General features: G+C 40.2%; 1 protein-coding gene across 1 annotated transcript in view; it reads left to right on the top strand.

Annotated features, from left to right (window-relative positions):
- Positions 1-1746: 1746 nt before the first annotated feature.
- The window catches only part of LOC102774476 (E3 ubiquitin-protein ligase TRIM4-like), a 20706-nt gene continuing 8149 nt past the window's right edge, over positions 1747-14303 (top strand). Inside the window, 7 exon segments of the mRNA XM_015563271.1 lie at positions 1747-1833; positions 1891-1915; positions 1918-1961; positions 7226-7321; positions 7967-8197; positions 12708-12730; positions 12993-13090. Of these exon segments, the coding sequence (XP_015418757.1) occupies positions 1747-1833; positions 1891-1915; positions 1918-1961; positions 7226-7321; positions 7967-8197; positions 12708-12730; positions 12993-13090 (604 nt within the window).

Here is a 14303-nt window from a genome sequence, read left to right as displayed (position 1 = left end):
AGTGTAGTGTGTACCGGCCGCTTCGCTGTCGTCAAAGATGCCCGGGGTGGCGGCTGCCCCCTGGGAAGCACGAAAACGCCTTTGAGGCTCAAAGAAGTGACGCTGCACGGAGCTCCGAGCGGAAGGGAAAACGGGGGGATGGGAGGGGCGGGGCGGGCCCTGTCATCGCTGCAGGATTTCCGGGAACCGCCCGGGGAGCGTCTCCTTCCAGGCAAACGCACTGAGTGGGCGTGTGTATACCAGTGCTGTCCGATGGAAGCGTCAGGCAAACCACATGTGTAGTTTTTACAGTGGTAAAAACAGCAGGTGACGTTCACTTTTTAAAAATACATATTTTTATTGATTTCAGAGAGGAAGGGAGAGGGATAGATATGAGAGAGAAACCTCAATGAGAGAATATCATTGATTGGTTGCCTCCTGCACGCCCCCTACTGTGTGTGTGTGGGGGGGGGCAATGGAACCCACAACCTGGGCATGTGCCCTTGGCCGAAATCGAACCTGGGACCCTTCAGTCCTCAGGCCGATGCGTTATGTACTGAGCCAAACCAGCTATGGCCGTTCATTTTTAATAATACAATGGGGCCTTGACTTATGAGTGTCCCGACTAACGAGTTGTCCGAGATACCAACTGTCTCTCCGCCAATTTTTTGCATTGAGTTGACATACGAGTAATTTGAGTTACGAGCTCCTTAATCTTGGAACGAATTAAACTCTTAAGTCAAGGCCCCACTGTATTTAACTGTAGTAGTGTTTGACTATATTCTGCTTAGTGAGAAAACCTGAAGTCATTTTCAAGGATTCATTTACAGCACATATCAATTCCAGCTGTCCACATTTTGGGTGCTTACTGCCTAATGGGTGTTGTATTGGACGGTGCAGGTCTGTCCTGTGGGTGTCACAGACAAGTGATGATTTGGGAAAAGCATGGGTTAAAATGAAGCTGGGTATTGTTACTAGCTTCTTTAATCAGTTGAGAAAATCACTTAATGTTTGAATTGTATATTATTTGGCCTATCTCATGCGTTAGTTAAGAAGCTTCAGTTGAATAGATCAGTTTATCCTACTCTGCGCCAGCCACACTGGCCTTCTTGCTTTTGTTTTCAAGGCTGTTCTCTTTCTCTACCCATACCTTCTGTCCTTTAGACCTTACTTGCTTTTAGCTTGAAGATCTTCCTTGATCATCTTTTCCAGAGTAGCCCTGTCCCCTTCCATTACTGATGGTGTAACTCCAGTGGTCTCCAACAGAATTGGTGTCTAGTAAGTATTGGTTGAATGCACTCACTGAATGACACAAGTTAACTGATTTTGTAAACTATAAGATGTTGTACAGTTTTATCAGCTGACTACAAACAGGAAACAGATGTAAAGCTGGACAATGAAATATATAGTAATTCCTTCATTCAGTAACATTTGTTGATGCTTACTGGATGCCAGGCGTTGTTCTAGAATCTGGACATAAACAAACGAGAAAGACATAGGCCTTGTCTTATAAGCATGTACACCAACAATTTTAGTGTCTGAGAGTTACCCAAGTTTGTACCAAGTACCCAGAAAGTCTGAGATCAGAGTGATCAGCGAGGAGTGAGGAATGGCATTAGAGGAGCATTAAACATGAGTTCAGTCTTGAAGGGTAAGTATAGCAAGGGAGGGGAGAGGATATTCAAGCCAAGGGAACAGTGGCAGTGTGGAATAGCGTGTGATATGTAAGAGGACTGGAGGTTGCTTAGAACTTCTGGAGTGTAGAACATGGGAGGGAGGATGGTGGGAGTTGAGGCTGAAGAAAGGGGCAAGGGCCATGTCATGAAGGATGTTGTTCGTAGCTTTCTCTTTGAGGCAATGGGCATCAAGGATTTAAAGGCAGGGAATGACACCATCAGTTTTTGGTTTTAGAAAGATCACTTTGATATCTATGTGGATGGAGAAGAACAATTAGACTGCTGTGGCACCATTTCAAGCATGAGGTAATAAGGGCCTGAATTAGTGTAGGGCAGGGACATGGAGAAGAGGGGATGGATTCATGAGTGCTGGAGTTGAATGACTTGGTGACTAATTGGACTTGGTGGGTAAGGGAGAGAGAGGAGTCTAGGATGACAGTTTCTAGTGCTCATTTGGGGACATGTTGAGGGGAGGCAACTGTGACAGGAAGTCTAAGGAAGAGGGACAGGAGGCAGGGGGCATCAGAGGCTCGAAACACTATTTTAGAATGGTCAGCCTAGAAGAAGTAAGCAGATGAGATTCCCCTAGGTCAGTGGTCGACAAACTGCGGCTCTTTGGCCCCTTGAGTGTGGCTCTTCCACAAAATACCGACTTCTGCGCATGGGCCACGAAGTTTCAATCGCACTGTACGTGCGCACCCACACGTGGTATTTTGTGGAAGAGCCACACTCAAGGGGCCAAAGAGCCGCATGTGACTCGTGAGCTGCGGTTTGCCGATCACTGCCCTAAGGGAACCACATAGATGGTAAGAAAGAGGGCGCATAAAGAGAAGCTGGGAAATATTAGTGCTTAGTAACCAGCAAAAGAGATCGAAAGGACCCATCAGAGAAATGGAAGGGAAAATACATTTGTGGGTGAGGGCTGAGGCACATAAAGTGGGTGGTTGTGAAAGGAGAACAGGGCCCTTAAATCTTAAATCAACTGCCTCCTACATGCCCCCTACTGCAAATGGAGCCTGTAACCCGGGCATGTGCTCTAACTGTGACCATGTGAATTGAACTGTGACCTCCTGGTTCATGGGTTGACATTCAACCACTGAGCAACACTAGCCAGGCTCAAAAGGTCTTTTAGATGAAAACAAGGTGTTTTTTTTAAGAGTCACTGGTGGTGGAGGAGAAAAAGAGAACAGAGAAAGAGAAGTAGCTTCATAAACTTGAGGAAGCAGATTATTTGCATGGAAAGGCTTTTAAGCACTGTTCTTTCTACTCTCATGCCATTCTGCTGATTCTCAGAGCTAATCCCTTCATTACTATTAATTCATTTAACAAATATCTCTTGAACACTGTTTTGTGTCAGATACTATACTACAGCATCAGCCATAGCACTGGGAATAGAATGGTGAATAAGACAGGTAAAGACTGTTTTCATGAAGTGCATAGTCTATTTGGGCTGGGGGTAGGAGGTAGACAACAGACAGACAAATAAATGAAATAATCACAGATTGTAATATGCTGTGAAAGAAATAATGTGCCATGCCAGAGAAGTAACAGGGTAGCTTTCTCTAAGATGACATTCAGGTGAGACTTGATAGATGGGTAGGATCCAGCCATCTGAGGAACAGTGGGAAGAACATTCCAGGCACTGGACAGCAAATGCAAAGACCCTGAGGCTGGGAAGAGCCTGGAACTGAAAGAAGGTCTAGGTACCAGGAGCATCATGAGTGAGGGGGAAAGTAGCATAAGATGACTTGGGTTATATCAGGCCATAATAAGGTGTTGAATTTTTCCGGTGATGAGGAAAGCCAATAAAGAATCTTAAACAGGGTAGTGACATGGTCTGATTGGCTTTTAGAAAGATTATTCTAGCCGCTTTGTGAATATCAGATGAGAGAAGGACAAGATTGGAAGTAGGAAACCAGTCATGGGGTTATTACACATGTCCAGACAAGAGATGATGGTGACTGGAACTAGAGAGTGGCTGTGGGGACAGTAAGGGGGCTGATTTGATCTCTATTTTGGAGGTACATCTGCCTGCTTGAATGGAATGCAGAGATTACAGTGACAGAAATGCACAGAACCTAAGAGCTGGTATTTAAGAGACCATTTAATCCATTTGTCATCAGCTGTGACCCAGGAAATGTGTGAGGCTGATTTCCTCAGGTACATAACTAGTTTGTGAAGGTCTATTTGATTTGAAGTTTAATGTTATTTGAACAACATGATAACAAGCAGCATATATCTTCATTTTGCAAGTGTATGCACTTTTATTATACTTATGGTTTTATATACACAAATTTTTCTGATGTTAAATCAAGAGAAAATGGTTTTTAAAAACCAACTAGCCAGCTTTGAAATGTTTGGTGCTGCCCTCCTGCCACCTCCTGGCAGTTTCTGTTATTGCAGGGAAGGAGTTTTCCAAGTTTACTCAGGGATCCTGTTTATATCCCAACTGTGGCAAGATTCAGAAAGACTTAAAAGTCTTGGATAATAGAACCAACTATGCAGGATAATTCATGCATACTAGAATTGTTAAAGGCTTTTAAAAATTGAAAAATTCTATTTAAAAGATTAAATTGTTTTCATTATCAAACAAAAGTGAAAACTTAAAAAAAATCTTGGTCACATACATATCTCATTATGAGCCTCACATATACATTGAATTTGACAGTGATTACAAAGTAGTAGTTACATAATTGAATAAAATAATAAGATTATTTAAGATAATCACTTACCTTACTGAGCAGGATTATATACCTATTTAAGTGAACGACTAGGAGTAATAAGTTGATTTTGTAATGCTACATATAAAACATTATATTAGAAAATTGTACAAGTGATATTGTGATATAAAACAGAACTACTAAATAAATTCCTTTGTAACCTAATGTTATTTCCCCCTAACATTTTACTGCTCAATTTTCAAGCATACATCAAAGTTGGAAGAATCTACATATATAAAAGGCTAAGCAACCAACCAACTGGCCGACTGGCTGGTAGATATGAAGCACACTGACCACCGGGGGCAGATGCTCAATGCAGGAGCTGCCCAGCAACAACAATTTTGCAGATTGCCCTCTCGCACTCCAGGACCCCTCAGGGGATGTCAGACTGCTGGTTTTGGCCCGATCCCCGCAGGCCAGGCAGAGGGACCCCACCTGCCAGAGGGATCCCCCGCTCACTCTGCAGACACCCTTTGAGCCATGGTGCCGCCCAGGTGCGGCTGGCCGGGGAGGGACCGCAGGAGGTTGGCCCCAGGGCATGTCTGGCCTGTCTTGCCCAGTCCCACCCCTACTGGCCACCTTTTAATTAATTTCCTTTCAATGTGCACAAATCTGTGCACAGGGCCTCTAGTTTTGTAATAATACCAGTATACCCACATCTAGGTTCTGTCATTACATTTTATTCTATTTGTTAATCACCTATCTGTTGATCTGTCTATATCTTCTCTGTATCCATCAATTCTTATTTCTTTTTGAAGCATTTTAAAGTTAATTGCAGAGAGTACACTTCCTCCTATACTTTAGCATGCTCAGCATTAACCAGAGTTAACATTTGTTTATGTTATTTCCTGAGGTAAAATTTAATATAATGAAATAGATACAGTTTAAGTGTACATTTGAGACATGTTTCAATTTTTCCTGGAATAAGGAATAGAATTGCTGGACTCTAGGATTAATGTATGTTTAGTTTTATGCTACATCTTTTTCTGAAGCAGTTGTACCATTTCATACATCCACCAACATTGTATGAGAGTTTTAGTTGCTCCATGTCCTTGCCAACTTTGGTGTTGTGTTTTTAAATGATCTAACTTTAAGCATTGTCACTTATAAATTATTGGGAGAAAAGTGATACCTTTTAGTTTTTATTATTTTCCTAGAGAATAATTTAAAAAGTAATTATACCACTTATTTCTTTGTTCTATTCATTTATCTTTTTTCTTTTAAGTTTTTTATTTTGACATACACACAGACTTACAGGAAGCTTCCCTCAATCATTCTTCAGCATTTGGCAGTTTTCACCAGTTTTTAATTTAAATACTCTTTTGCTTTGTGTATAAGAAACCATTACTCATGTTTTTTCACCAATCACTCATTGCAGCTTCTATGCATGATTTTCATTCTCTGCAGATCCCTTGTTGTTGTTCCAGTTTCAGCCCTGATGCTTTTTTACTCTATAGAATTCTACTGGGCGGTTTTATTCATACCCAGGGCTTCAAGTGCTGCCTGTGCTCTAACCCCTAAATCTACTTCTTTAGTTCAGATCTTTCTTGACTCTTAACTGCTAACTACACTGAGTGGCGTTGTTTACCCATATCTTCAGAAAAAAAATCACTTCTACTGTCATGGTAAACAACCTGCTTCCCTATTTATAATGGTCTGGCCCTCTAGCAACTTCAGCGGGAAATTATAGCTAATTTGCTTACAAATGTCAGGTGGTCATAATAATCTGGGCACTTAGTGTATATCCACTTGGATGTTCCACAGATATCTCAAGTGCAATGTATTCAAGTAGAATTTATTTTCTTCCCTCCCATTTACATTCTGTTCCTTCTTATATCTTCTAATTTGATAAATAACCTACAATCCATCTAGTTACTCGAGCCAGAACCCAGGGGCAAAAGCTAGACTCCTCCTTCTTGCAGTCATTTATTTGGTCATCAGTTCCTAATGGCTCTCCTCTTGTGTGTGTCTCTAACCTGCCTGCTTCTCTCTCTAAGGTCATGTCTGACATTCTGCTATCAGGTGCTTCCCCTCTACAGCCCACTCTGTTAATGCTGACTGACTTGGATTTTTTTTAAATAGCTTATTTGGGTTTTTAAATTACAAAAATTATTTAAATTATATGCCTCTTATAGAAATTCAAACAAAACAAATTTAGAAAATTTCTAGTCTCCCTTCCTCCCAACTTTCAAGCCATTTCTATCCTCTAGAAATAACTAGTGTTAATATTTTGGTGTATAACCTCCCATATTTTTCTTCTATTCAAACTCATACATACACACACAGACACACACTCTTTGCAAAACAGAATTATATAATACTATTGCTTTACAGCTTAGTTTTAATTTAATATGTCAATGTATACAGAACTACCTGAAATTAATGTGGAGTATCAATATACCATAATTTATTTAATAATTTCTCATTGATAATGGATAATGCTGTAATGAACACTCCTATATATTGATTACTTTAGTAGTATTTTGTTGCATAGATTATTAGAAGTAGTATTATTTACATTTTAAATTTTGTGAAATCTTGCCACTGTCCTTCTAAAAGATGCAACTTTGTACTTTCCCACTATGATGGTGCCAGAAGCTTTTTCTACCTTGTCAATGCTAGATACTTATTAATTGTCTAACATTGTTCAGTTTTTGCCAATTTAATAGGCAAACTCTATATAGTTTTGTGGCAATTTAAGACCAGAATATTTCTTGTTCTGAAGATGGCCAATGACTATCTTCAGCATTTTCTCAATATCATTGCCTATTTGGATTAGGTGACTTTTTAAGCTCTTGAACAAGGAAGTTGCTTGGAGAGATGATTTCTAATATGTGTTTCTGCTTGCAGGAAAAACTTCTTATGACTCAGTGTAGTCTAACAGCCAAGATGAAGAAAGCCATGCATCTACAGGACATGGAAGTGAAGAATGCTACAGAGTGGAAGGTAACAGCAGAAGTAGTCGGACATTTCTTGCCTCTGAGGCCCTTGCAATCTGTGGCTGCCATCAGTTGTCAGGGCCCTTGCAGATAAGTTGGTAGAACAGGAAGTATGTATCTGTCCCTAATGATCTCTGAGTTCCATATACTTCATCCCCATCTCTACTTTTGAGGTAGTGCCACCTTCTTTCCCACTTTTTCCTAAGGTTGGAATTGGTTTGGGTCCATGGCATTGTAGAAAGTAAATGGACTGTGCTTTCAGAGATGCTAATCTAGTTGGGAGGCATGATGTGTGTGGGCACAAGCACATATCTAAAGGTTTAACAAAACGGAAGAGTACGTGTTCTGAGGGCTAAACTAAGTAATAGTAGTGAAAGTGCATTTTAGTTTAAAAAGTACACAAAGCATTGCTAGCAATAGTAGAGACCCAGATGTTACAAAGAATAAATGAATACTATAAAGACTAATATAAAGATATCACATAAGTTTAAATAGAGAAGTGGAAATTTGTGGCGGGGGGTGGTAGGCAGGAGCTTTTCTGGAGGAGGTGATTAAAATGGAAGGACCATGGATTACTGGGGAGTCATGTGCAAGGAGTTTAGGAGTAAGGACTAGGCAGAAACAAGGACTGAGCAATCTCATGTGGCTCTAGGACAAGATGAAGAATCAGAAATTGAGATTCAGTGCAGAATTTACAAAGCTGCATGACTTCCTGGCTGAAGAAGAGCAACTGTTTCTTCAGAAGTTGAGCAAAGAAGAAGAAGAGACTAAGAAGAAACGGACTGAGAACACATTACGGCTCCATCAGATAATCACTTCCTTGAAGAAGCTCATCTTAGAGGTCGAGGAGAAGAGCCAGAGCTCCATCCTGGAGTTGCTTCAGGTGAGACTGGCAGGGGAGGGGTTAGTTAACATCACTAACTGAATTCTCTTATCTTCAGAGCTGAATGTCTTTCTTAGTGGTTTAATAGAAGAAATGTTAAAATTGTAATACTACTGTCGTTACACAATTAAATAAAGATTTACTATTTAAAGGAACTTAATGTACAATGTAGGTATCATTCACCTGGTTCAATAATTTATCTAGGATCTGAAGCGCATCTAAGACTTTTCTATTTGTCTTATTTATGTTTGTACAAGGTGGGGCAAAAGACTCAGACTGTAAACCTACTTTTGCCCCATCCTGTATTTACCAGCAAACAAAAGGGTAAATATAAATGAGCTAAGCATGCCAACTCAAGAAGGCAGTGGTTGTGGGAAGAGCTATAGAGCAAACCCAAGAACTAGTAAGGAGAAAAAATAATGATTTCACAGTAGCATTATTTATAGTGGTAGTGGTGTTGAAGACAATCTGGGTATCAATTACTGAAAGAGGAAACTGGCAAAAAGTGGACACATAGATTCAATGTATACATAGTAACAGGAATGGATCTTAAAAACATAATGTCTAAGAAAAAAAACCAGAAACAGAGTGCCACACAAACTCTAACTCATTGCATAAATTAAAAATACATAAACGTAAGCAATACTATGTATTTTGCAAGAACACATTAAAAAATTAAGCACAATTGAATGGTTTTTATTTTCAATGTTGCTGTGTTTCTAAGAAGAATAGAAGTGAGTTATGTGCTAAAAGTGAAGGAATAAATGAAAAACAAAAAGGACGGAAGGATGGGTATCAATAAAATAAATTCCCTGAGGCTCTGAGATGCTATGATCCAGTTCTATTTTTAATTATTTGTCTAATCTTGCACTTATGTTGGCTGATAAATTTTTTTGTAAGTACTCTGCTGGCTCATGTGTATCTTTGAGGTTTCAGACTCTAACTAGATATTAAACCTGTATTTTAAACAGTGTTTAAATGTGTTATTTCAAAGGTTCTGCTAGATTATATGTTTGGATATGTAATTGGCACTTCATTGTTCAAGCAAGTTGTAAAAGTTCTAGACAATTATTAGAGATCATTACATTTAGATATAATACATATATTTAAGTATTGCTTAACTGTGTCCACAGATTTTGACAATATTATTTTTATTGTTATAGTAAAACTAGAGGCCCGGTGCATGAGATCCATGCACTCGGGGGTTGGGGGGTCCCTCAACCCGGCCTTCACCCTCTTGCACTCCGGGACACCTTGGGGGATGATCCTTGGGACACCTCGGTGATCAGGCCTAAGCCTGCAGTCAGACATCCCTCTCGCAGTCTGGGGCTCTCGCAGTTTGGGACCCCTCGCTCCTTACCACCTGCCTGTAGTGGAGGCAGGAGAGGCTCCTGCTACTACCGCTGTGCTCACCAGCTGTGAGCCCGGCTTCTGGCTAAGCGGTGCTCCCCCCCCCACCCCCCCCCCCGTGGGAGCTCACTGACTACCAGAGGGCAGCTCCTGCATTGAGCGTCTGCCCCCTGGTCGTCAGTGCACGTCATAGTGACCGGTCATTCTGCTGTTCAGTTGATTTGCATATTATTGTTTTATTATATAGGATAGGATAAACATTTTTAATATAAAATCTTCAGAAAAAAATATAAATCACAAGCTTGACAAGTTATCACCAAGTGACCAGACCATGTAACCACCACGCAAGTCAAGAAGTAGAACAGAAGTAGCATCCCAGAAGCCCTCCTCACACCCTCAATCAATATCCTTTACCTTGCCGAAACCGGTATGGCTCAGTGGATAGAGCGTCGGCTTGTGAACCGAAAGATCCCAGGTTTGATTCCGGTCAAGGGCATGTACCTGGGTTGCGGGCACATCCCCAGTAGGAGATGTGCATGAGGCAGCTCATCCATGTTTCTCTGTCATTGATGTTTCTAACTATCTCTCTCCCTTCCTCTCTGTAAAAAATCAATAAAATATATTTTAAAAAAATATCCTTTACCTCTTCCTTAAAGCTAGTCTCCTTTCAGGCTTCTCACACTTTTGTTTTGCTTGTTTTTGAATAAGAGTCTTTCAGTATGCACTCTTTTTTTCTATCCTCACCAAAGAAGTGAGGATATCTTTTCCATAGATCTCCAGAGAGAGCAGAAGAGAAGGGAAGGGGGTGGGGCGGGAGAGGGTGGGAGAGAGAGAGAAAAATATCAGTGAGAAAGAGACACATTAGCTGGTTGTGTGTGGGGGCGGGGGGTGTGAGCTGGGATCAAACTTGCAACCCATGTATGTGCCCTTGACGGGGAATTGAACCTGAGACCCTCAGGTGCACAGGCCAACGCTCTAATCAGTGAGCCACATCAGCAAGGGCTCAGTATGCGCTCTTTTGTCTCTGTGTTTGTGAGCTTAATCCACGTGTTGCAGATAGCAGTAGATCATTTGTTTTTATCACTGCATAGCAGCAATTCTCAACCAGGAGTGCTTTTGCTCCCCCAGAAACAATGTCTAGAGACATTTTTGGTTGTCACAACTCAGAGGTGGTTACTATTAGCATCTAGTGTGTAGAGGCCATGGATGCTGCGAAACATCCTATAATGCACAGAACACACCTCCCCTTCGGCTCAGGTAAAGACTCATCTAGCCCAAAGTGCTGAGGTTGTATAGTACTGTATTCCTTGGTATCTAGCCCCCCAAGAATACCAAAATCCATGAATACTTAAGTCCCTATTATAAAATGGCATAGTTTTTGTATATAACCTATGCATATCCTCCTATATACCTTAAATAATCTCTAGATTATTTATATATCTAATACAATGTAAATAGTTGTTACACTATGTTTTTTAGGGAATGGGAAAAAAAAGGTAAATTTTAGTACATATGCAACAATGGTAGGCCTAACTATATTGTCAGCAACAATATAAAAATACATTTTATTGATTTTTTTACAAAGAGGAAGGGAGAGAGAGACAGAGAGTTAGAAACATCGATCAACTGCCTCCTGCACATCTCCTACTGGGGATATGCCCGCAACCAAGGTACATGCCCTTGACCGGAATCAACCCTGGGACCCTTCAGTCCGCAGGCCGACGCTCTATCCACTGAGCCAAACCGGTCAGGGCTGTAACATATTTTTTAAACTTTTTGATCTGCAGTTGGTTGAATCCATAGATGCGGAATCTTGGATATGAGGGGTGACAGTTTTCCATAGAATCAGTACACAAAAACATATTATTCATTTTACTATTAGCAAACTTTGGGTTGTTTCCAGTGTTTACTGTTACAAAAAGCAGTTAAAAACATCTTGTTTTGGTTCACTTAATGTGTACAATTTCTGTCAGTTATGTATCAATGAGAGCAATCTCTGATCACAGTAGTTGTACTAATTTACACCATTGCTAGTAATGTGTGAAAGATCCATTTGCTCTATATCCTTATCAATACTTAGAATGATCAGTTCTTTAATTTTAGCCATCTGAAATGATGTATGATGTTATCTCATGCCCTCAATCAGCACCTCTTCCCTCTTCCTGAAAGGTGCATGGCATTTGATGACTAATGAGGTTGAGTACCTTTCAAATGGTAATTAATCATTTTGATATATTTCCTTTTTAAAAAAACAAACAAAACAAAACAGCTTTCTTGAGATATAATTCCCCCATTTTAAGTGTACAATTGAGCAATATAATTTTATCAAGTTGTGCAACCCTTACCATAATCTAGCTTTAGAGCATTTTCGTAAGATCTGTTTTTGTTTGCAGTTAATCTCTGTTCTTACTCCCAGGCTCCCACAACCTACTTTCTGACTCTGTAGATTTCACTTTTTTGAATATTTCACACAAACAATCATATTATGTTGTCTTGTATATCTATTCTTTCATCTAATATAATGGTTTTGAGTTTTATTTATGTTGTAGCATATATTAGTACTGCATTTGCATTCCTATTTAAATTCCTGAGCAATATTCCATTGTAGAATACAGCACATTTTGTTTATCTTTTCACAAATTGATGGGCATTTGGGTTGTTTCCATCTTTTGGCTGTTATGAATAATGCTGCTATGAACATTTGTCTGGTATTCTGTGTGTGAACATATGTTTTCAAGATAGTAGGAGCAGAATTGCTAGGCAGTTTTGTATATTTAACTTTTTAAAAAGCTGCTAAACTCTTTTCCAAAGTGGCTGAACCATTTTATATTCTCACCACATCCTAGCCAACATTTGTTACTGTCTCTGATTGAAAGAGAATAGATGGAGAAGTTGGCGAAAAGCAGGAGAGAGTTAATGTCATAGTGCTAAAAGAGGAAGAATAGAGTTTCAAGAAAAGGATTGATTGACATTGTCAACTAGTACAGAGGGGTCACAGGAGAAAAAGGACATTGTGTCAGTTCATTTGCTTTGGCAGCAAGAGATCATTTGTGACATAAACAAAAGCAGCTGACAGAAAAATACTGCTCACAAAGTTGAGTACCAGCTCTCAGGAGGAAGGTACAAACTTACTTCTTTCTTTCTTCTCTTCTCTTCACAGAATCCAAAAGATCTTTTGACCAGGTATGAACTCCTTCTTTCTTATGGGGGTCTGCATGGAATGGTAAAGATACAGCTTGAGTAGAGGGGAAACAAGGCCGGGCTCCATAGGGCAATCTGGTCACACCTGGAGGGGCTGTGGAAGAGGAGTTCTGTTCACTTTTGCAAGAAGGAATAGAAGAGAAGTTGTCTAAGCTTTGGAGTGGGAACCTTCATAGGAGTTGGGGGTCTTAGCTGCCCTAGCTGTCTCCTAAGAAGAGCAGCCTTCTGTGCTTTTTTTTTTTAGGAGTGAGAACCAAGATGTAAACTATTCCCTTGAAGTTCTAGAGGTGAAGACTGTGTGCCATATACCACTGATGAAGGAAATGCTGAAGCGATTCGAAGGTGAGCAGAACTTCTAGGAGTTGGAGCTCCCTATAAGTCTTTAAAATAAGAGAATAAACAAAGAGAAGTCTGGAAAGGAAGGAGGAAACAGGATATGAAACTAACCAGAGGGTCAGGAAAAATGGTAATTACTTAGGAATGAATGGATATATGCTTCATTCAAGAAACATTTATTTAGCCCTAGCCAGTTTGGCGCAGTGGATAGAGCGTCGGCCTGCAGACCAAAGGGTCCTGGGTTTGATTCCTGTCAAGGGCACATACCTTGGTTGCAGGCTCCTCCCCGGCCTAGGGCCTTGGTCAGGGCTAGTGCAGAAGGCAACCAATCAATGTGTTTCTCTCACATCAGTGCTTCTCTCTGTCTTTCTCTCTCTCGTACTCTCCCTAAAAACCAATGGAAAAATATCCTTGGGCAAGGATTAACAACAACAGAAAACAAAACAAAGAAACATTTAACACATACTATGTGTTGTTATAAGGCACTAATGATACAGAAAGAAAAAGACCTCTTCTAAGTATTCATAAGCAAGTTGGAGACATAGACACATATCATTGTAATATAGTGGATTCAGTTGTTTATCAGTGGTATGAAATATTATAGATGCACAGAGGAAGAGTTCTGTTGCAGGTGAAATAGGGAAGTTTTCATAGCAGAGATGACAATTTTGGCATTTGAGGGTTAACCGAGGTAAAACCAGGTAGACTCCCTGAGTTGAGCAATGGAACTGAGAGTCTAGGGAGAACAAAAAAAAAAGTGAGAGTTTGCAGAGTACTGGAGAGGAGATGGCTATACAGAGAAAGAACCCTGATGATGTACAGAGGCAACCCTGAGTTTTCAGCAGAGTACTGGTCAGAATAAGCTTGTGAAGAACTACCTGAGGTTAAGGAAAGAAGTTTCCAAAATGATTATAAGGAACAGTTCCTGATGCTCACACAGGCCTAGGAACAGTACCTGTTTCTACCAGCCAGACTGGAACATTCTTAATTCATGATTACTGAATAGAGTATTCAGGAAAGTCTTGCCTCATTAGTGGGGAATAATTAACCTATACTGAGCAGTGCTTTGGACTCACCATAAAAATCATGAATGAAGACTCCAAATGATCAAATTATTCCTGAGTAATTGCATCCCAGGACAAGCTCAAGAAGATTGGTTAGAATTTTAAAAAATGGGTGCATATTTAGCAATGTAAATGCACAATCTTTGGCACCCAAT

This window comes from Myotis davidii, unplaced genomic scaffold (genome assembly GCF_000327345.1).
Source record: "Myotis davidii unplaced genomic scaffold, ASM32734v1 scaffold2559, whole genome shotgun sequence".
Classification (NCBI taxonomy): Eukaryota; Metazoa; Chordata; class Mammalia; order Chiroptera; family Vespertilionidae; genus Myotis; species Myotis davidii.
The sequence above is the reverse complement of the archived record's forward strand: the minus strand, read 5'-3'. Positions and strand labels throughout refer to the sequence as shown.